This window comes from Drosophila mojavensis, unplaced genomic scaffold (assembly GCF_018153725.1).
Source record: "Drosophila mojavensis isolate 15081-1352.22 unplaced genomic scaffold, ASM1815372v1 contig_80, whole genome shotgun sequence".
Classification (NCBI taxonomy): domain Eukaryota; kingdom Metazoa; phylum Arthropoda; class Insecta; order Diptera; family Drosophilidae; genus Drosophila; species Drosophila mojavensis.
The window spans coordinates 9,869,708-9,892,685 of NW_025318906.1; the positions used below are offsets into that span (position 1 = coordinate 9,869,708).

General features: G+C 37.8%; 3 protein-coding genes across 6 annotated transcripts in view; 2 read left to right on the forward strand and 1 right to left on the reverse strand.

Annotated features, from left to right (window-relative positions):
• LOC6579312 (GTP-binding protein RAD) overlaps positions 1-15,585 on the forward strand; it is a 37,659-nt gene extending 22,074 nt beyond the window's left edge. The window contains exons 3-10 of one of the 3 annotated variants that reach the window (XM_002005172.4): positions 1,694-1,841; positions 3,794-3,910; positions 9,824-10,153; positions 10,219-10,307; positions 13,838-14,018; positions 14,108-14,241; positions 14,512-14,628; positions 15,345-15,585. In XM_002005172.4, coding sequence (XP_002005208.2) covers positions 1,694-1,841; positions 3,794-3,910; positions 9,824-10,153; positions 10,219-10,307; positions 13,838-14,018; positions 14,108-14,241; positions 14,512-14,628; positions 15,345-15,491 — 1,263 coding nt within the window. In that variant the 3' untranslated portion in view covers positions 15,492-15,585. Of the gene's footprint in view, positions 1-1,693; positions 1,842-3,474; positions 3,715-3,793; positions 3,911-9,823; positions 10,154-10,218; positions 10,308-13,837; positions 14,019-14,107; positions 14,242-14,511; positions 14,629-15,344 lie in introns of those variants that run through there. The other 2 variants (XM_044010700.1, XM_015163586.3) reach the window with 2 other exon arrangements.
• A 991-nt stretch (positions 15,586-16,576) lies between these two features.
• Positions 16,577-17,777, reverse strand: LOC6579313. The gene is made up of 2 exons (XM_002005173.4): positions 17,130-17,777; positions 16,577-17,062 (listed from the first exon to the last, which is right to left on the reverse strand). Exons 1-2 carry the CDS (start codon positions 17,142-17,144, stop codon positions 16,754-16,756), a joined length of 324 nt encoding a protein of 107 aa, XP_002005209.1. The 5' UTR covers positions 17,145-17,777; the 3' UTR covers positions 16,577-16,753.
• A 587-nt stretch (positions 17,778-18,364) lies between these two features.
• On the forward strand, positions 18,365-22,827 carry LOC6579314 (glucose-6-phosphate exchanger SLC37A2). Of its 2 annotated transcripts, XM_015163588.3 has the most exons (8): positions 18,365-18,481; positions 20,040-20,250; positions 20,317-20,468; positions 20,523-21,109; positions 21,198-21,233; positions 21,404-21,617; positions 21,681-21,829; positions 21,907-22,827. In XM_015163588.3, exons 2-8 carry the CDS (start codon positions 20,126-20,128, stop codon positions 22,276-22,278), a joined length of 1,635 nt encoding a protein of 544 aa, XP_015019074.1. In that variant the 5' UTR covers positions 18,365-18,481; positions 20,040-20,125; the 3' UTR covers positions 22,279-22,827. The 2 variants fall into 2 exon arrangements, with proteins under 2 accessions (XP_015019074.1, XP_002005210.2); XM_002005174.4 differs by lacking the exon at positions 21,198-21,233 and having other exon boundaries at positions 18,367-18,481.
• Positions 22,828-22,978: the final 151 nt, after the last annotated feature.

The following is a 22,978-nucleotide window of genomic DNA, read 5'->3' on the forward strand; positions in this document are numbered from 1 at the left end:
TCAGTCAGAGCTGTCGCCTTGATGCTGTGCCAAGTCTTGAAGCAGTCCATAAATTTCGAATAGCTGGGGGACAGTAAAACAAGGCGTGGCACGTGCTTTGCTTGCGTGACAAACAAACAAATGCAATTTGATTTGTGTTCGACGTTTTGCAATTTAATTTTACTTCTATTGCTTCTATTGCTGCGCCAGTGCATAAATCAAAGATAGCCTTCGATATAGCCATTGCCTTCTGCCTGGTGATTCTCCTTCGTGCAGTTGCCGTTGCAGCTGATTGATTGATTGCACTGGATGATGGGTTAAAAGCGAAAGATTAAGTATACGCCACTTTGGCCTTAAGCTTAGCTAGTTACGAGCCTCATTGCAGAGAACGAGATGCCTCTAATTTCATGGCTATGAACAGGTTGAGATGCTGCTGAGGTGCCGTGGCTAAGCCTGGCCCAGATTAAGCATAAATCACTTTTAGCTTGAGCTACACTAATTACTGTGAAGGACTGAAAAAGACGTTGTCTGCGATTCCATAAAAGTGGCTACCAAGCGCTCTTTGTTTTGTACTACACACAGATTAAGTATACGCCACTTTGGTTTTAAGCTCAGCTAATTACGAAGCTCGCATAATTGAATGAGATAGCTTTCATTTGATGAAGTATATGTATATGTTATTCATCAGCGTGAACAGGTTGCAATGTTGCGTCGGCGTGATGCAAGCTACCTCTCTCTATTTATACAAATATTAAGTATACGTCACTAGGACCTTAGCTTGACTAGTTGTGAGTAGAATCGGAGAGTATGTTTGTATTGCCATAAAATATATACAAAAAGTAAGCTCATCAATTGATGCCAAGAATTCTTTCTTTGGCTGACACACACATTAAGTAGGTTACCTTAGGTTCATGTATATATAGCACTCTCTCTTTTCTTTTGGTATCAAGTATACGACACTTTAGGCTTAACTTAACTGCGGCTTCCAAAAAGTATATATACATTATTTATTCTTCGCTTAAGTGGCATAAACACTTGCCAGTTTAGCGAGGAATAGAATATACATATACTTCTTGGAATCGGAGGCATCTCTAGTAATTCCTTCGACTAGCCAAACAATTAGTTAAGCTATAAGCTAAGGTGGCAAACACTTAATCTGAAGAATTAACGCTGTTAGACTAATTGTGTTCAATACCCAGAAGTCTGCAGCCATTTGAGCCGTAAGTCTAAGTCTCTCAGCGGAATAACAGATATCGCAATTAAGGATATTTATATCTGCTTTCAAAAGATATAAGCAACCAGTTCATGTGGGGGTTTTATATATATTTCTGTTTTTTCCCCCTCAAGCAAAGTGAATAGGTGTGAGAATATTGAAGGCTTAAAAAGTTAAAACTTTTATTAAGACATATGTCAACTAGTGCCTATAAAAAACTTAGTTGATACGAATTACTTCAGGAGCAAATCAACTGTAAGAAAGTGTTTGCCAACTTCTTTTTTTCACAAACTTTTTCAAACCATCCGACACTAAGTTAGACCAAACTGAACTTGATTGAAATTGAAAGACTTTAATGTCGAAAGTCTTTGACTGTGAAGTTTCTTTTTTTTTATAGATAAGTGAATATAATTTTACTGATTTACAATTGCCGAATTGGCGATGGCAATTTATTTTTGCTTTCTGTTAAAACTCAACCTCTCTCTCTCTCTGCTTCAACAGGTACGTCGACGTACTCAGGCACAGCAGCAGCAACAACAAAATACGCTGCAGGATACGCGCTCCTATTGCACCAGCGAGCCTCGACTGAGCGAAACGGAGACGCCTCCGCAGCGTCGCAAACTCTCACAGCGACGACCGCAACCACACGGTAAGTGTTAGTGGTTGGGCGGGGTGGGAGTACCCTTAATGACCCGCAGGGGCTATCAAAAAGTGCGGCAGAGCTAGCAACAAATTAGACAAGTTGTTAAATGGCGACATTAAATGCAGCCCAGCGTATTAGCCAAATAGACCAAACTAAATGTGGGTCATAAAAATGCTTTACAGCCAGCAGCACCAGCTGGAGCTAGCGACAAACAAGTTTCGGGTGTTTATTTATTACAGCTGAGCGCACTTAAGTCTCTGTACAACATTTGATTCACTTTAAAGAACATTCAGTGGCTATAGCTCTCTCTCTCTCTCTCTCTCTCTCTCTCTCTCTCTCTCTCTCTCTCTCTCTCTCTCTCGCTATAATAGATTATCATTCGTATAAAGTTGAGTTAATTAACGCCCTGTCGAGCCATTCAGGACTGGACGATCATTGAACTTAACCATTGACCCACTTTCTGCAGTCCATCCAATTGTATAAAACACAAAATGTACTTATGTTAACGCCCCCCCTTTTTGCCTCCTGCTGCTGCCACTGCTGCCTTTGTAGAAATCTGTGTCAGGCAGCAAACAACAAGCAAGTCGTCTAGGGTGAAAAAAAAAATGTTGAAAAACTTGACATTTCCGGACTATGAAGGAAAAATGGAGAAAAAAGTGAAAAGTCAAACGAACGGGCAAGAAATGTATTATTTTAGGCTTGTGTTCGTAAAAACCCTTGATAAATACATATAATTGGTATAGAAGCGTGATGTAACTCGAGCAATTGGATAACTTCGATAAAAGCTAAGTGAAAAGATATAAAATAAATCAAGGGCAGATAATAAACAGTATTTAGTTTATATTGTATTTATACAAATATAGTATATTTGGTATAGATGTTATATATAGTATGCAAGCATGGAATTTCCTACCATCCCCAATGATTGAGTATACAAACATCCGAAATACACTTGTGCCCTGTGCTCCAATTACCCACCGTGGGAGACTACAGCAATTGAGAAAAAAAAAGTATTTTTAGCAAAAGGGATGTTTATTTGTAAGAAAACTGCTCCAATCGGATTCGAATTTTAAATATAAGGCATCGCTCTTCGGAGCAACGATCAGTTCAGCATAGATCTCTGTTGCTCACACATATGGAATATATGGTTGTATACGGCATATGGCTATATACATAGTGTGTTGTGTAAATTTTTCCTAGGTAGGTGATTCTACACAAGTTAAATAAGTCCATAAAGATTTCGTAAGATTTCTGTGCTGAGAGTATGTGAGATATATGTATATAATATATACATATGTATATATATGAAATAATAATAAGTTGATTAATCAAATCATAGTATTATTAACTCCTAGTGCAAGCATTTATTGACTTTATTTAATATAGCCAGATAATAATATTTAATCTTGAGGTCTATAGAAAGCAGCTCTATTTTTATAAAATCAGTTCATATCAGCTTGGATCTACATTCTGATCAGTTCAATCAGATTCATTCATCTTAAATTTTGCATGTAAATTATCTACAGTTAGACCCAGAATAATGTAAATCAGATAGCCTAAAACTAGTTGGATTACTCATAAATGAATTAAATGTCTCCAAACTGAAAAAAAAAGTGTAATCAAAATATTAAAGCATCTATTTTTCGTTCAACCAATCCAATCGAATATTTATTTAAATTTACAAAATTTACCATGCCACGGTATTCCATTGTATGCGTTGCCAACTTATTCAAATACGAATCTTGAGGTGAAGGAAAACCCAACTCTGTTTCCACTTGGGCACAATTGAAGCTTAAGAAACCGCAACGCTTGCTGCTTGCATAAATTACGCCATCGTTGATTGTAATGCAATTTAAAGTGCTAGACAGAGTGACAGCAAGTGCGAGAGAGAGAGAGAGAGAGAGAGAGAGAGAGAAATTAAATTAATATCATGATTTTCCTTTTCTCTTTTTTTGCAGGGCATAGAAAATCGAACGCCTTTCTGGACGTGCCCACAATGAACATGCATCACCTGAGAGTGAACGACGACGACGAGGATGTGGATCGCCTGCGCACATTTAGTGCATCCAAAGGAGGTAAGTGACAAAGCCCCAGCCAGCGGGCACAGCGATACAAAGGTGAAAGCTGCCACAGGCAGTGAGTAGTGTGTGGCAGTCAGAGAATGCCGCTGCCTCAAAAGGCTTCTTAGCCGCATTTATTAATTTCGAAATGGCAAATCAAACCGAAAAGGTTGCACTGCTTAAAGCCAAAGATTATGCCTTACAATGGGGCCAGCGAGCGACATACATGTCAAATGCCACACGTGCGCAACGGGAGGATGAGTGGGAGTGGCAGGCCAATGGATGAATGGATGATGGTCTCAAGATGTTGTTGTTGAAGTGAAATCTTCGCCTGTGGCCCAAAAGGCTATTAGTGGCATTTAATGCCACTTAAGATGGCCACAATGCTGGGCTAAATATAGTAGTAACTAAATATAGTAGTAGTAGTGGTAGTAGTCCTATATAGTTTCGGCAGATGCCGCTTCTATATTTGGGTCACGTTATTGTTACGCATACGCAGCGTGGCCCGAGCGAAAAGCGAAACAATAACCAAAACAGAAAACTTAACAAGGTGAGTGTGGGTGTGTGTCTGTGTGGGCGCCTTTGTATGCATATATGCATGTTGGCTTTAAGCACGTGTTTAAGCTCAACTGACGCACACACGCACACACTTAACTTGAATTGACACCAAGCATTTATTTGCTTGCCCTAACAGCGGGTATTATGAGCACCGGCAGCAGCTGCAGTCTGGGCTTCAGCTTTTAATTGTTAGTTGTCGCTATTGTCCTCTGGGGTGGACTTTAAGGGTCCGTGGTGACTAGCTGGGAGTAGTTGTGTACGATATGCATTAAATATACATATATATATATTCATTATATATATCTAGTAAACGTATTTAGTACATCTGCATAATTATATTGTCTCTTTTTATTGCACATAATAAAGATGAGCGTGACGTACATAATTTGAGCAGATTAAATAAATTATTTTTGATGTCTTATATAATAAATTTTCTTATATTTTTAGTTAAGCTATATAAAAGCTACATATAATTCTCCTCTCTTTTAGTATATTATTTAATTAAAGCGAAAACTATAAAATAGTCTGCTCAAATATAAATCTAAATTTATTTACAAATTCAAAATTTATTGATAAATTGATGCAAATGGAAATCAAAATTTATTTAAAATTTTATTTATTTTTAAAAGAAAGCTGACTTTCGAAAATATGTATATTTCTTATATAGAAACAATATAGATATTTTAAATGTATGTATATATATATATTTATTTTTTTTTAATATCATCTACGAATATTTATATTGAACCATTATTATTCGATCTTAGCCTAATGCTTATTAGGGTATTCAGCTGGCAGTCGAACGATTTCACATGCGTTTTTGTAACCGACTGTGACTGTCTCCTGGCATACATTTGCATGTATATATTATATATTATAAATTTGAGTTGAGTGCGTTAAATTGTCAGACTCTGGTGAAATGAAATGCTGAAGGACGATGGAGCGAGAAGGGAGGGTAGACGTGAGATGTTACAAATGGCATATGAAACACGCTGCATATTAAAATTCAATGAAGTTGCCAGCATTTCTCAGCTAAATTGCTTTCAAATACATGAACATGTTTGCATGTGCAAGTAGTTATTCCCTCGAGAGAGGGACACAGACAGACAGAGAGGTAGAGAGAGAGAGAGAGAGGGGGAGAGGGCGAGGTAGAGAGGGACTGCGTGTGTTTGTGGAGCCCTTGCGGTTGTATTGAATGCGTCATGTGCACAAATTTAATTAAACTTAATACGCACTCAACTTGGGCACGATTCACCAAACCGTAAAGCAAGCAAAACCCCCACATCAATTATGTTTACTGTTTGAATTTAAACATCATTTAAAACAGCATGAGGAAAATGCAAAGGGAAAATAAAGAAAATTTACAGAACCCACACATGAGTGAAGTGCGTGAGAGGCGAGCACGGTTTGCTGGTAGCTGATTAATTGAAATGCTGGCGTGTGTCAGCTGTCCGTTGTCCGTCGTCGTCAGCCAATGAAGCGCCAACCAGTGGAAAATTCAATGAAAAGCTGTCCGAAAGTGCCCACAATGCGTTTGCATGAGTGTGCCTGTCTGTCTGTCTGTCTGTCTCTCTTCCTCCCTCTCTCTCCCTCTCTCGCTGTGCGCTCAAGATTGAAATGGCTTATGAAGTGGGGCTTGGGAGCCTTATGGACTTTTTGCGCCTGGTTATGATGACGCTCGCTGTGTAAATTGAATTATAATTGAATGATGTCCACGCACGTTCCATTGCCGTATAAATCTCTGTATTCAGTGGGCGCGCAATGTGGGTGGGCGTGGCCCATATACGCGTGTGTGTATATGTATTGTGTTTGAGCGCATCGCGAGCATATGATTTGGTTGAGTTGCCGTTCACACAGCTGGGCACAATTCACAATTGGCTGTAAGCCGAGCTAAATGAATTATAGAATAGAAAGTTTAACTGAGGGAAAATGCTCGACTAGCAGTTATTCTATAAAAGGGTTGGTCATAAGTTGAAATAAATGTGGCCAAAAGTAAAAATAAAACTAAGGAATGTAAGATATATATGAATATACTCTGGATCAAAGAAATGATAAGATAGAGAGAGAACTAACATTACATAGAGTAGATGTCATTTTAGTTTTCTCTCTATCTAAGAATACACTTTATTCGTTTTCATTAGTGATCCTCTGTACATAAAGACATTTCAATATGTATTTACATTTGTGACATTTTTATCTCTATATTTACCAGCTATAGTTCTATATGTATCCAAAGCCAAAGCCGTTATTCTATTTGATCGTTATCCGTTTGTATCTTTATACAATCGTATTTACATTCCACTTTGTTTATAAACCCATTAAAATCTCTGCTATGTTTATTATTTTAACTGTAGTTATACTATGTTTGCATTCGCATGTGTCTATATATATTCCATATATCCCCTGCAGTGCCATTGGCTCTCTCATGTACAGTACAGGGTATACACATAGTCTACTATGGGATGCCCAGAAGCAACCTTGAAAGCATGCCATATACCCCAAACTGATAAAGTCAAACAATTGCAAAAACATGTGCAACATCTCGTGCAACACTCATCGATCTGTAAATCTTTCGGCATATGAAAATTTATATTTATTTTCTCAAATAGTTATTCATCAATAAAAAATGTGCGAAAAAGGCAATTTGGAATATCGAAAAAATAGCTAAAATAATAATTTAAAGACACATCAAAAGCGAACGAAAATCGCTGATTGAAACAAAAAAAGAAAATCCATTTAGAAATCCAAAAGCCAAACAAAAGAAAAGAAATTCATTTTTAGCCTCTTCTTCTTTTTCGAAAATGTTTTCCTTTTTTTTTTTTATTAGTTAGCCAGAATTCAACTATTTTTGATTACATTTTCGAGTTCATCTAGGTAGATCTGAAACATAAATAACTTGTGAATAACTTAACACTCGATGATTTGCTCAGCTAAATTTAAACATTCGGCATTTGTACAAATATTTATTGTAACAAACACACGCAGCTAGAACGGCCCATTCGTATCAAAGCTAAAGATTTTATTGCCAGCAGTTTTCACCTTTTATTTGGTGTAGGGAAACACAAATGAAATATTTCGCAAAAATCGCACAATTCTACATCATTTTTCCGATTCTTTTGTGTTCCTATTGCCACCCAGCCAGGCAATTTCATAGCTTTCCAATGATGAACGAGTGTGGGCATTGTACGTGACTGCATAATACTCGCTTATTGTTGGGAAATAACTGAAGAAAAATATATATATAAAGTTATTTCAAGTTGTCAATAGTGAGGGATTTATTTTCAAGAAATATGTTTTATAGATTTTTAATATCATATAAGGCAATTCTATAAAGTGAATATATTTCTCGCTTGAGCAGAGCGTGAGAAATAAAACGGTGAAAAATTATTTAGGTTTCTTTCTTTTTCTTTTTTTTTTTTTTTTTGTTGGATCTACAGAAAAGATAAAGAATATGAAAATGCTTCGATAAATATTCAAATACTCAAATTCTTCATAAAATACATAGGTAAATATGGTCTATAGGAATATACTATACATATATTCAGCATATCCAATTATCCACCTATCCAGTGCTCAAAGCTAATATGCCCTTTTCAATCCGCAAACGAGCATATGCTGATGGGTTTTTGCAAATTTTTATTGCCATTTTGGCAATTAATTCAATTTACACAATTAATGAGCGCTGCTGCGTTTGCGTTTGCATTTTCTTGAGCAAAAATCTGTTTCACTCATTCGCCTAAATACAGAAATAACTGAATGCAATAAAGCGGGCAATAAATCTATTTATGACATTTAAATGTACACAAAGCAAACGCCATGAACAGCGGCGCACAAGTCAAATGTAAATATTTTGTTGCGGTTTTCCTAATGAATAAATATATAAATTTATATATCATTGGGTTGATTACGCGACATTGAAAAAAATATATATATACATATCTCTGAGCATATTTACATCTAGAAAGGCTATTCGATTTTCAACTATAATAATAGATTGATAAATATATTTCACTTAAATATCATTTCGATCGCCATGAGGAACATAAACAGGATTTACTGAAATGCCGCAACTGGGGAAAGGGCCAAGCAGCTCACTTAATTTATGCTAATATTTGTTAATTAGCCAAATTATGGGTTTGTATACCCTAGAAACTACGTAAGGCTGTTTAATGAGGGGTATATGGAATCCATGTGTGGTATTAAATATATTAGATAATCATTAAGAGCTCCATTTCTGTTAGCAAATATATATTTCATGACACATTTAAGTGCATGTCTCGACTATTTACTTATGAAAAGTACAATATAATTATCTGAATGAACAACTCCTTCACATACCCACTCCAACTCTCACTCTTTCACCTATTCAAGCTTGCATTGGCTTTCTCCTAGTTCTTGCTTAAATCCCGTTTGATTTGTTCAATAGATATCATGGAGCATGCAGCAGCTCTCGACAAATTTATTGTTAACTGAATACCTTGATGCCATACATCAGCTCTGTTGCCTTATTTACCACCTCAACGCATTCGCATAACAATATTAATTAATACATGCACAATTATGCATGTCTATTGGGAGACTCGAGAGACTCGACTCAGTCGACCAATCAAAACTTAATTATTTATATAAGCAAGCAAACATTTAGTAGTTGACATTTCAGCATGCCCTTTGCTTCGTTTCTGTTTCTGCTTCTGTTTGCTTGTAAACCACAAATTGAAAGATATATACATATGTGTATAGTATGTAAATTTTGGCATACGAATTGCCTACCTCAATGTGCTTGCCTGAAATGTTTTAGATAAGAGCGCATGCCAAAATATTTCAGCTAATGAATTTTTAAATTTAAAGCCTCTATTCAATCTAGCTGTCAGCTCGCTGCTGAACAGCTGAACAGCAGCGCAGCTGCATACAAAAACCATTTCAAATAAACCACGAAAAGAACACGAAATATATTGAAATTGTGGGGAAAGGGCCAGGCTGACTGGCTGGCTGGTTGGCTAGCTAACTGGCTGCAGCAGCATTTAGAAAAGCGCAAAAACGGGCAACATGTTAGTGTTAGAGAAAGAGACAGAGAGAGACAGAGATAGTGATAGGCAGAAGAGGGAGAGGCAAAGCTGCATACAAAGGCTAGATTAAGCATTGTTGTTGTTTCTGTTGTTGTAGTTGGCCTGCGGCTGGCAACTGTAATTTTAGCTCGGCTCAACGTGGCGTATGAGCAACATATGGCCGCACGTTGCGCATACGCCGCATCTGCCCAAGCCACACACGCTGCATTTAGAGCAGTTGCTTTTTCAGCTCTGTTGTTTTTCTGTTTTCTGTTTTCCTTTTTTTTTGTTTTTTTTTGGTAACACAGCTTACATCTGTCCGCAGGCATCATCAATCGAGGCGACTCCTTTCGCAGACGCCGCTCGCGCAGCAACAGCCTCGCACCGATTAGCCCCATGCATGCGCGCAATGCCATGGCCGGCATGAATGGCGGCGGCGGTGGCGGCAGCAGCCTTGGCTTGGGCACCAATTACAATGGAGGAGGCGGCGGCGGCAGCAGCAGCAATGGCTACGGCAATGACAATGCCGGCCAGGATAATCATCAGCCCGTGGAGTTCTATCGCGTCGAGATGCTCGGCTCAGCGGGCGTGGGTAAACAGGCGCTCGTCTCACAGTTTCGCACCTCCGATTGCATTAATGCTTACGATGGCCCAGGTGAGTGCTAGGCTCCGACACCTGACAACTAAAGACACTCTAATAGTCGCCGCCCACTCACACAGAATGCGATGAGGACGAACAGAATATTTCAATTATTTTGAATGGCATCGAGTCGGAGCTTAAATTGCACACCGGCAATCCAGACAGCAAGGTGAGTAACGAGGTAACCATTTGTCAAATTGTAGAATATACACACACAAATACACCTATACATATACATATACATCCATATACAAACACCCACTCAATCAGACAAACTTTACCCAGCGTTAGCTTGTGGCTAGTTGTCCCATCAAGCAATTATCTCATTTGTCTCCCTTATGTATTGTTTGCTGTGTGTGTGTGTGTGTGTGTGTATGTGTGTGTGGTAGCCAGTTTTAATGGTAGTTAAATATTTCATTATTAATCTGGAGACTGTTCACACAATTGGACCAGCTCCATCTACACCTTGAGTTTTGAGTTTTTGATTATTCAACATTTCGTCTTAGCCTTAATTCAATTAATTACATATGCTTAGCACAGCTAATGCAATTTGAACAGTGGGCGTGCCGCAGCAGCTGCTGCCCCTCTTCAAACATTTAACAGTCCTTAATTAGGCCACAGGAAGTTTAGTAATTGCCCAAAAACTTTACGAGAACTTGAAATTGCATAAAAAAAATGTTGTAGGGAAGGGAGGCAAGGCAAAAGGGTTTCCTGCTTGTTGTGGCATGTGGCTACAGTGGTTGCATACACAAGTGGCAAATATTACGAACGAGATTTTTGTGCCCTCAAAATAAGAAGGGCAAACGTGAGCGAAGGGGCGCTCTATACAGAGCCTTGACATTCCGCTGGACTAGCTGGAGAGTTGGTTAAGCTGGAGAGCTGGTTAAGCTGGTCAGGTGCATGGGAAATGACAATGGAAACAATATGAAAATATAAACAAATGTAGGTGCTAAAGGTTGACTAGGAGATGCTCAGTGTTTAGGCTGAAGGCGATTATAAAGTGAACAAAATATTAAAATAAAATATAAATATTATTATAATATATATATTATATATATTAAATAGTAGAATAATGATATAATAAAAAGAACTGAACGCGAAACCAATAAGCAGCTGCAACTCATCAGAGAAAGAGATCAAGAAATTGCTTTTTTACAATATATAATAAATTTAATAAATCGAAATCTATCGCTTAACTAAGAACCTTCATAATTAAAGCTTTAATACAATTGTTGTTTATATTGGAAATTTTATCTAAATCAAAAGCATTCTTTTGTCTTCTCAAAATAATAAAAAAAAAAAAAAAAACCATTCAGATCTTCGATCAGTTTGATATTGTAAACATATCCCATCAATCATATAATTAATAATAAAATTTGTATACTAGAAATATAACAAATATTTATTTGAAAAAATTCGCCTAAAAACAAATATTTATAGCACATATCTGCCCATGAATATTTATAAAATAAATAAAATTTATGAAATATATAAACAAATCAAAATTTCAAAAAGCAATTAAAATTGACCGTGGAGGACCTGCGCATTGCGAATCAAGCAGATCATTTGTACGCCTCAGCTGTAAATGACAGACAGCAATATGCTCTTATGAAATACATACAAGAAGAAGAAGAAGAAGAAGAGGAGGAGCTGCTGCTGCTGCCGCTGCTGTTTCTGGCCCATACGTAACGCTCATAATTGTGAAAGCGAGGGAAATGCGGGTTATGGCCAAATGGCAAGAATAACAAATGCTGAACAATTTTTGCAATAACAACAACAACAATTACAACAACAGCAAGAACAACAAAAACATGAACAAACAGAGCAGAGCGATAAACATGCAATCGAAATGCCAAATTGCTGGCCAAATGCCAAATGACCAGCAAGAAGCCCAACGGGCAATACGACGACAAAGACGCAAGTTATAGATAGAGCGAATGCGGGGCGAGTGGAGAGTGATCCTGAGGCAAGAAAATATACATACAAACAAACATACATATATATTGCTATATATATATATCAATATATATGTATGTACATTTATCGGATTGAGTTGAGGGCAACGCAGTTTGGCGCGAGCAATAATGGCGATGATTAAGGCAACGACTGTGGGGCAACAGACAGACAAACAGACAGACAGAGAGTGCGAAAGAGAGAGTGAGAGGGAGGGAGAGTGCGAGTGTGAATATGAGTGCGGGTGCACAGGCATATTGCAGCGTTGACAAACAAAAGGAAATGGCAACAATTTATCCATTCGGGACACACAAAGCACAAAGCGTATTTATTAAATAAAGCAAAAGTTGAAAGTTGAAAGAACAAATAATCAACCACAAATTTGTTGGCTCAACGCAAAAGGCAAATGCACACAAGCGTGTCCGTCAATCATAAACACCTTGGCTGGCTTGTACACACACCGACACACACACACACACCAACACACACGCACAGTTCCAGTCATTTTTAACAACTTTTGCTGTGTGCATTTGGCAATCGTAAATTCCTGCCAAAATGCCGGATGTGCCTGGCGTTGCTTTATGGTCGCTGTTTCGCCACACCGCGAACAGCCAGCCAGGAGAACGGGTGGAGCAAGAAGAAGCAAGAGAATAATAGTAGGAAAAACTTAGAAAATGCAGTGTCACATCCGCCATTTGCAACGCTTGCGAAAGCAACTTACTGCGAAAAAAAAACGGAATAACAATGACGATATGTGGCTTGAGTGGGATGGGGATACGTATAGTATCGATAAGTAATCGATTGAGCCAAGAGCTTAGAGTTATTGAAAGACGATATAAGTTCTATAAGCGCAATGTACATATATAGATGGATGTAAGGAATCAAAAACGAAGATATCGGCAAGTCAGAAGCTGACATAACTATGAAAGCAGTCGATAAATTATCGCCTCACCAAAAAGTTTATTCGGTTATTTATTGAACGAGTGTATAAGAAACTTCTTAGGCAACATTTTGAAAGGATCAATCCATAAATATGCTATTTCTATAATTGCTGTTCTATCCTATTCTTAAAATCTTCGAGTCCCTAAGTTTAGTTAATCTTAAGCAAAGAAACACTTGCTCAAAATTTAAAGATTCCTTAAGAAATAACAAGCGCGGAACAACTGGCCGAACTGCAATTGTTATAAGTGCAACCAGAAACCGTTGCATGACCCAAACTTCTAAAATATTCAAAACATCTGTTAATTTAGACGGTACTTTAAAGTATCATTATAAGTGCAGCGAAACTTTTCACATTCGCGGCGGCGAACCTAGATACGGATGCAACTGAATGAAACAAGCAAAGGTGGGCTCACTCTCTCTTTCCCGCTCTCTCTGTCTCTCTCCACCTCTCTCTTTCGCTCTTTGTGAACAATGTTCCTCGTTATGGGAGCAAAGTGGCCATAATTTTAATTTTTACGAGCGTAAAGTAAAAAACAGGCAGGAAACACGAATGCAGGCAACAGGACATGGCTGTTGGCTGGCATTTTATGGCATTGCATGCAGCGGTTGGACTGCCTCAGTCAGATGTAGTTTCTAGTTGAGCTTTACTAACTTTTAATGTTGCCTTTTAAATTAACACAAACACACACAGACACACAGAGAGGCGCACACTCGTTTAAGCCATTTGAGAGTCTCGAGTTGAGTTTGAAAAACTTGTTGAATAATTTTCGTTGTTTTGGTTTCGTTTGTTTCGTTTTGTTTCAGGAAGAATTGGAGAAGGCGGACGCATTTCTGGTTGTCTATTCCTGCATTGATAAGGAGTCGTTTACGCGTGCCAAGCAGATATTATCACGTCTGCAGGACATGGATTTGCTGCGCCATCGACCCACCATTTTGGTGGCCAACAAAATTGATTTGGCCAGATCACGCGCCGTCTCAGCGCAGGGCAAGTTGTCCAGCCAGTGCGTGACCAACACTCATTAGCTAACAGTCTACCCCTCTCTTTCTCTCCCTTTCTCTCTCTCACTCGTTTAGATGGTAAATGTTTGGCCTGCACCTTTGGCGCCAAATTCATCGAGGTTTCGGTGGGCATTAACCATAATTGTGATGAACTGCTCGCTGGCACTTTGACCCAAATACGCTTGAAGAAGGATCAAAATCTATTGCACGTAAGTTGATAGAGAGCAATGGAACGCAATGTCCATAGACCTCGATGATGGCAGAAGCGACTAGCTGTAAGAAATACTCGAGACTTTTTGTTTAACAATTATTTGTTATTCATCATCATCGCTTTTCAAACTCTCTCGCTCAATCTCTATCTCGATCTGTCTCTCTCTCTCTCTTTGTCTCTCTTAATCTATCTATCTCTATCATTGATTTGTGTAATTTTATTTATTTTCGATGTACTATGTGTAATGTGTAATCGATCGCTTTCGCAGCTGAATCCAAAAAAGTCGAAAGACAAAACTAAATTTAAAGATAGCAAAGACAAGCACGTAGAGACTGTAGAAACTGATAAATGTCTGACTCTGACTGATCTTAAGGCCGACGATGCGGTAAGTAATGCTGTCAGCAAAATCAACTACAGCAACTACAGTTCCGTTCTAAATGTTACCCCGTTTCCCTTACCCACTTTCAACTTCTCTCTCTCTCTCTCTCTCTTTCTCTTTATCTTAATGAATTACTAGACCCCTTAGCTCCAAGTTCAGTTGTTGTTCTACGTCAATTTTAAATATTAACTAATTCGCATGCAGAATATAACCGAAACATCAGTCGACTATCTTAATTATAGATATAATATAGTCAATTCCGGAAAATATCTGTGAAAATCTTTAAAGAATTGATTGGATAAAGTTAATTTATAGATCGACCCGTATATCGATAACTTTCATATTCACCATTGTAAACCTATTCTCTTTGATATCTTGTCCCTCTTACTCCCCAGAAATTCCCCTTAAAAATTCATATTATTAATACACTCATAGTTTGTAGGTGTGCCAAAAATGAAAATGATGTCAAATGTAGAAAACTTGTTTTCAATTTACCTCATGCATCATGTTTGTTTTGTTCTTGTTTGTTATTCCTTTGCTACATTTTGCTGCTATTCACATACACACAATTTTCTGACTAAACCAAACACCTGACATTTTGGGACAAATACTAAGTTTGTTTAACCACTACAAATATTCCAAATATATACATACATACGCAGATGAAAAAAATGAAAAGTGCGTAAACTATTCAAGTATTCTGACTTACCATCGTTTACTAGGGTACGCGCGATGGCAGCTCTCCGGCTCATTGGTATAAGAGCCGCAGCGTAATGCTGGCCAGCATGAAGGCACGACAGATGCTCACCTGGATACTGGGCAAGGAGGATTCCAAGTTTAAGCATTGCGAGAACTTGCAGGTGCTCTAAAAGCGAAGAAGAAGAAGATGAACAGCTCAATAACCAGTTTAAAGAAAAGTAAAAACACCAAATAAAAAACAAATGCTTCAAGTTATACGAGAGTATATATAACATATATACAAATATATATATATATAATAAATGTAATTGTAATATGTATTAGATAATATGTAATTTGTAATTCTATTTAATTATATGTGAATATGTCTTTAAAAAACAAAGAATAAGAATCAAAAACCAAAAAGAACCACTAAACCTAACCTTACAAATGCAAACAGGTTTCGATATATCGATAACCATAACGATAAACAAGCACACACACATTCACATACATTAAAGTGCAGACACAATTGTGTCTTTCAAGCCTGATAATCAAAAATTAAATCAAATTTAATGTAAAACAACCAAAAAACAAAACAAAAACAATTTAAGGAACGCGAGCAACTTTATGGAACCAAGCAAATGCAACATTTATATTTATATATGACTATGAACTAAACGTAAATTGAGTTTCCTAATATGAAGGAACCAGTTTTTCTAAGCTTTAAGCTAAAAGAATCAACTATAAATATTTTATTTCGCCAGAAGCTATTGAGCAGAGTTTAATAACTATATACAAACAAATCCCCTTCTTCTTCAGTTTTATATATAAATATATAAATTAACTGTGTATGTGTAGTGTAGCTAAGAACTGAAAAGTTTAGAAATTGTTTAAAGTAGCATATTTTTCTTTTTCTTTTGTCTTTGTCTTCCGAATTTAGTTGAGTTATATATTTCGATGAGTTGTTTATTTTTTGTATATAAATATATATATAAATATATTTATAAATATATACATATATTCAATATGAAAATCCATTGCAATGTAAGGAATTTGAGTGTTATCCACGCCAAGTGGCCGAAAAAGCACAAAAAACAATAATATTTGTACATTAAAAACGCAACAAAATAATTAATTAACTAATTAGAATTGTTTATAGATGTGTGTGTATATATGCTTAATCACATGTGAATATTTTTCAATAAATATATTATAATAATAACTCAAGAAATCCAATAAAAATTTTACCATATGTATAAAATAAAAACTTTAATAAACTATATATATACAAATATATATATATTTAAATGTTAAATAATCAAATTGAATGGTTTCTTTTAATTGCCTATAAACTAAACTTTTGGTATAAAACGTGTTGATATGATGAATGCGTTGAGAATCGATGCAGCCGATGAGTATTCTATATTATTACAGGGTATATGCTGGTCCGTTAACCAAATTGTTGCTGATTTGGCTGTGGCACCTGTCTGGCAACCTCGGCACGATAACGGAACAGTGGACGAAATACATTTATCTCGGCCAATTCCATATCATCATCGGCCTCGTCATAGGGCAGGTCAGCCACGGCGCGTCGCAATCTGCTTAAGCTGCGCTCCAATCTGTAGAGTTGCTCCACATTCGCATACCCTACATCTGTCTGTACAGTGTCGGCGGTCGATCTTTGGATCGGTTCAATGGAACTGGGATACGCACAGACCAATTGCAGGGCCACAAGGTAGGCGAGTATTTGACAAATTTGCTGTTTGATGATGAGAGAGACTTCTATGAAAACTCAATTCAGCTGTATGCTCACACGGTTTACTCACCTTAGTAGACTGCATTCTGTTTGATCTGATTTTTAACTGATTGCTCTGTTTTAAGGGAGATACAATTGAGCTGTTATCTTCTTGAAGATGGAATTCAAAGTGTAACTAAGTCGTGCGCCAGCAAAGCTTTTTATACAATAGAGCTAAATGATATTTTGCTAAACGGCAGTTGGCTCTAATTAGCACCTTGTATTCTTCTAATTACTCAACTTGTTTTTCACATGTAAAAATCAATTGCAATAAATTAGCATGTTACTTTTGTTTTGTACAGTCCAGAAAATCAGAAATATATAGAGCTGTCTGTTACCAAGTCTAGAGAAGCCGAATCATGTGAATTAGATTTGTACTTCACTTTGATTCGAATTACACGGAATTGTCAATGCAAATACAACTGACTAATAGTGTGCACTTCATCGTTTTCTTATCCGGTCGCGTGTCCGTCTTATAATTAGCGCATGATCTCGACAGTGGCGAGAATAATAATATAACGCCTAGCTGTCAAAGTAAATTACAAAATTTTGCACGTGCGATTTTACAATATTTAAACAATGCTTCACAAGACAATTATTCAGTAAAATTCAGTGCGCGGTTTCTAATTTCAATTTGAATTTTGAATTTAACCGCGGGCATTTTATGTTAAGTTACACAACTGCGTGCCCCTGGTATATAACAGATTCTTAACGCTTAAAGCTTAACAGAGTTGGTTTGCTTATCGCCACTGACCAGTGTTATCGCCTAGCATACTGTTCTTTTGTTGTCGATATGTTGGTACAAAGCAAATGCCGCGAAATTAAATGTGGTGAATAACGACTTAGCGAAGGAATGCTCAAAGAAACCCCTGTTTTATGTTGGCTCGGCTCATCGTACAGTTAATATATTTCAGGTAAATAGAAAAAAACATTACTGAATTAAATATTTTAATTATTTCATTCTTTCAATTATTTATGGAGCAACTGCAAATAATTGCCACTTGAGCATAGCCAACTGTAATCATTTTATTGCTGACATCAATAAATTCATTTATACATCTACAAAGCAGCTAGAGCTTTTTCAGCTGAAATTCCATAAAATTTGAACATATTTTTTACAAATTATTTACAGACACTTTTTCGAATTCGCTCCACATCGACAACATGTACTCAATTTGGCACAGTCCAATAAACTATCGATAACTTGCATAAATATTTGCATAAACAGTGAGCGGTCACAGCTGTTAGATCAGACAACAGACCGAACTGGGCAGTTCGCTCATTCAGTTTCTCGAGTTGTTCGATTGAACATATACCGAACGATTCGATACAACATTTGATGTGCTACGCTTCTTTGTTTATTTGTTTAATGTTCGTTTAACGGTAAAGTAAACAATAATCAACTAATTGATTTGAACAGTTTATAAAGTGTTGCCCTGACAGTTTATCATAAGTAAGCAAAGAGTAGAAGCAGCAACATCCACAAGGGCAAACAGACGCAGTTCAACGTCACACAAAAAAGCAGTGTCTTTTTGTTTTAGATATCAGTAAACAAATAAACTACGTTGCAGTAATCATATTTCAACTTTGCCAGCGTAACAAATTTATTACAATTTCAATACGTGTATATGTATATGCCGGCAATAATTCCATTTCATTTTGGGCATTTTGTTACAAAGCCTGACAGTTGTCAGTGACAACATATGTATGTATGCTTGTATGTGTGTGCCTGCGTGTGTGTGTTCGTGTGCTTTGATGTGTTAATGTGCTAATGTGTTTGTGCGCAAAATATGAAGACAAAAAAAATGCGATAAGGGCAGCAACTTCATAGGAAACTAAAGCGGTCGCTGTGCAACAATCGCAATTGAGTTTCCGTCACTATCTCCCTCCCTCACTCGATCAATGTTTCCTTGAGCCGCGTCAGCGCTACAGTCAACACTACCTGTTGATGTACACCTGCCTCTTTGTTTATGTATTTATGTGTGTAGGGTTTTTGCAGATTTTTAATGAAACGTACGAAATTCCATCTGGCTTACCTTGATACATGCATGCTCAAGTTGTTAGTCGTTATAGTCAGTTGAGTCTGTTTCGAATCTGCTTTGATGAGGCTTGGCATAATTTGGTTTTAATTTTATTCAAGCACCTGTGTATATTCATAATAAATAAAGTAGGTTAAATAAGTAGGCTAAAAACTTATTTTCAGTTACCTTCTGATAATTCCAATAATGAAAATATTTTTTTTTAAATATACAAATTTTTGATAAACAAACAGCATATCAATTTATATGTATGATGGAGAAATCTAATTATAAGGAACGTTTGAACAATGCAAAATTCTGACAATATTAAAGAACTATATAAAAGTTCGTATCGGAACATTAGAGTTTACGAAAAAGAAAAACCATGTGTTCCTCAATGATAACGTTGTCTTGAAAGGAAAACTAAATATGTCTAAGCTAAACCATGTGTCTAACACATGCTACCTATGTTGATTGTCCTGTACTGCATTATAATAATTATCACTAATCCGAACATTCATTCGGCTAATCACCGAATGCCAACTTTAGCTGAAAAATGCTTAGAAATATTCATTTTAGAATGATTCAGAATATAAATATGGACTATTTCAGCTTAGCTGTATGACTTTTTGTTTATGATAAATGCATTCAATGAGAGAGCTTTATTGCTTCTATATCAAATCTTTTAAGAACTTAGGTTTAAGAGGATCTATAGTATTAGCCTTTAAAATAATTCAAGATTTCTGTTCTCTTCTCTTCTATCTTCATCCCTTTCTCTTCCTCTTTCTTGCCTTCCTTTCTCTATCTCTTTCTCTAAATATCTGACTTTTACTCCCTCTCTCTGTCTCTCTCATTTCATTCTCTTCATATCACCATTTTCTATTCAACTCTTTTTCATCTGTACATCTCTTTCCCTCTTTCAGCTCAATTTAGATAAGTAGCTACACGCGTCTGCCCCGCCTGGACGTGTTCAGCTGCTTAATAGTGAGAGCGTGCTTTGGGCCAGTCGATGAGATCGTCAGTGACGCGAACGCGCAAAATGAGCAACAGCTACAATGATATACCCATTGGCATACGGGTCCTTCAGAGCTTATCGCGGCACTGTCCGCGATTTCACGCCCGCAAGGAGCTCTGGTAAGCCATTGATCGGAGTTGAATCCAATTGAGCTACTAATGCTAGATTGGCCCATATAATTGCAGCTACAAGATGTCCATCATTCTGCTGACATTCGCTGCCTATGCCTGTTACCACATGTCCCGTAAACCCATATCTGTGGTCAAATCTGTGCTTCATTACAACTGCTCCGATACACAGCCTCATGCGGGCACCGATTGCGGTTATGCGCCGTTTGGTAAGTTGAACTAGGATTCTACTGGCAGGGTTTTAAAGCTTTTTCATTTCCTAGATGGCCCCGATTCGAAGAGCTTGTTTGGCATGCTAGACTCCGCCTTTCTCTTCTCCTATGCGATTGCCATGTTCGTCTCTGGATTTGTGGCGGAACGCGTTTCATTGCGCTATTTCCTATCCATGGGCATGATCATGACTGGCGTCTTCACGTACCTCTTTGGCGTCGCTCGCACCTCCAATATACACAGCCTCAGCTACTTCATATTCGTGCAGATCTTCGCGGGCATTTTTCAGACGACAGGCTGGCCGGGTGTTGTTACCCTGGTGGGTCGTTGGTTTGGCAAAGAGAAGCGTGGCCTGATCTTTGGCATCTGGAATAGTCACACATCGATTGGCAATATATTGGGCACACTGATTGCCGCACACTATGTGGAAACCGACTGGGCGCTCTCCTTTGTGGTGCCTGGCATCATAATTGGAGCTGTTGGATTTGTATTGTTTCTGTTTCTGGTCGATCAGCCAGAGATTGTGGGCTGTCATCCACAGCACAGCGCACAGGAGCGTCGCATCATATCGAACGAATCGGATGCGGACAACGACGATGATGCCGACAATGATGAGGAGCAAGCGCGTCGCAGCGAAGCTGTGAGTATACCTGGCTTTTGTGCTCTTCCAATTTCAGCTATTGCATTTTATGATTTCGCTCATCTAATATAATTCGACGCACGGCCAGTTTTATGCACAGTCCTTTTATGCCGTACCGCAAACCGTAAGTGCATGTCTATCGAGTGCTATGTCCTTTCTAATCGCTAGTTTTGTACGTGTGCCGCTTCTTAACTGCTTACTGTATTTGCTGTAGAATATATATATATAAATCTGTGTATATATGTTAATTATATTATTTTGATACGCTCATTAACAATTTTATTATCCACGCAGGATCAGGTCAGCTTTCGTTCACCGGCCACTGAGCGTACGCCCATTCTGGCTGGACAGAGCTCAAGGGATCGTCCTGTAGCACATGGTCGTCCCATCAGCCTTAAGGACGCACTTCATATACCGGGCGTTGTAGAGTTCTCGCTCTGCCTGTTCTTCACCAAGCTGGTTAGCTATACCTTCATGTACTGGCTGCCGCTCTATATACAGTCTTCCAGTAAATTATATTTTCCAATTATATATATTCCATATATTCATATATATATATTTACTCATTTAGGTACCTTGGGTCCGGAGCTATCCGCTGATCTCTCCACGCTCTTCGATGTGGGCGGCATTTTGGGCGCCATAGCCGCGGGCTATCTATCCGATCTTACGGGCATGTCCGCCACAGTGTGCACAGTCATGTTGTTCTTTGCCTCGCCTATAGTAAGATTTATAGATTTCTCTGCTCATATATATATATCGTATATTGATAAATCTTCCATCTTCTTCCACGCTTCCAGCTGCTGTTATATCAACAATATGGCGCATTGTCGGTCACGATTAGCGTGCTGCTGCTCATCATAGTCGGCATCTTTGTGAATGGGCCGTATGCGTTGATCACCACCTCGGTGAGCGCTGAGCTGGGTCAGCATAGCTCGTTGGAGGGCAATGCCAATGCTTTGGCCACAGTCACGGCCATAATAGACGGCACGGGCTCCATTGGCGCAGCAGTTGGGCCACTGTTGGCGGGCCTGATATCCAGCCATGGCTGGGAGAATGTGTTCTATATGCTGATCGTGGCAGATATTATAGCCATGATATTGCTAATGCGTTTGGTCATCAAGGAATGCCTCACGCTGCGACGTTCGACGACACGCATCAGGATCGAATAGCAGCGGGCCAATTGATTTTATTTAATCGGAATTTAATATATCATATGTATATAGTGCACACACACACACACACACACGCGCGCTCGACAATGTGTGTGCAGATTTGCATTAGCTATTTCAATATCATACTATTTTTATTTATATGCCCACACATATATAGATATATATTCGCCTAAGTACTGTGTGCTTGTGTGTGTATTCAGCTGAAAGCATATCACTTGTTTTTCTCAACCTAATTAGTTTTCTGTCGCCAATTGTTTTTTATATATACACACTTATGGTAGCTATTACTATTTGATGCCCAATTCTTTACCATATTATTACAATATGTAGCACATTCAAAACATCGGCTAACGAGCTATACGAGTTAACAGTTTTATATATAAATATATATTTTATACAGAGTCTCCTCCAATAAACTATAGTCTAATTGTAAGGCATGTTTACACTGCTATGTAAATAAAGTTTTCGTACACTTTTCGTACCGATTAACTAGGACATTACTGTTAACGCGATTTGTCCCAATAAAAACGAAGAAATCATTTTTAAGCAAATGTTTTTTAACTGGAGAAGTTTAAAGTCAACATGGTGTCAACTTAACAGCAACAGCTCCAGTTAATCTAAATAAGGCATTGCCACGTAAATGCTATTAACATTAACGGTCAATGTTAAGGCTGACAGCACTGTAATGCTTACATAA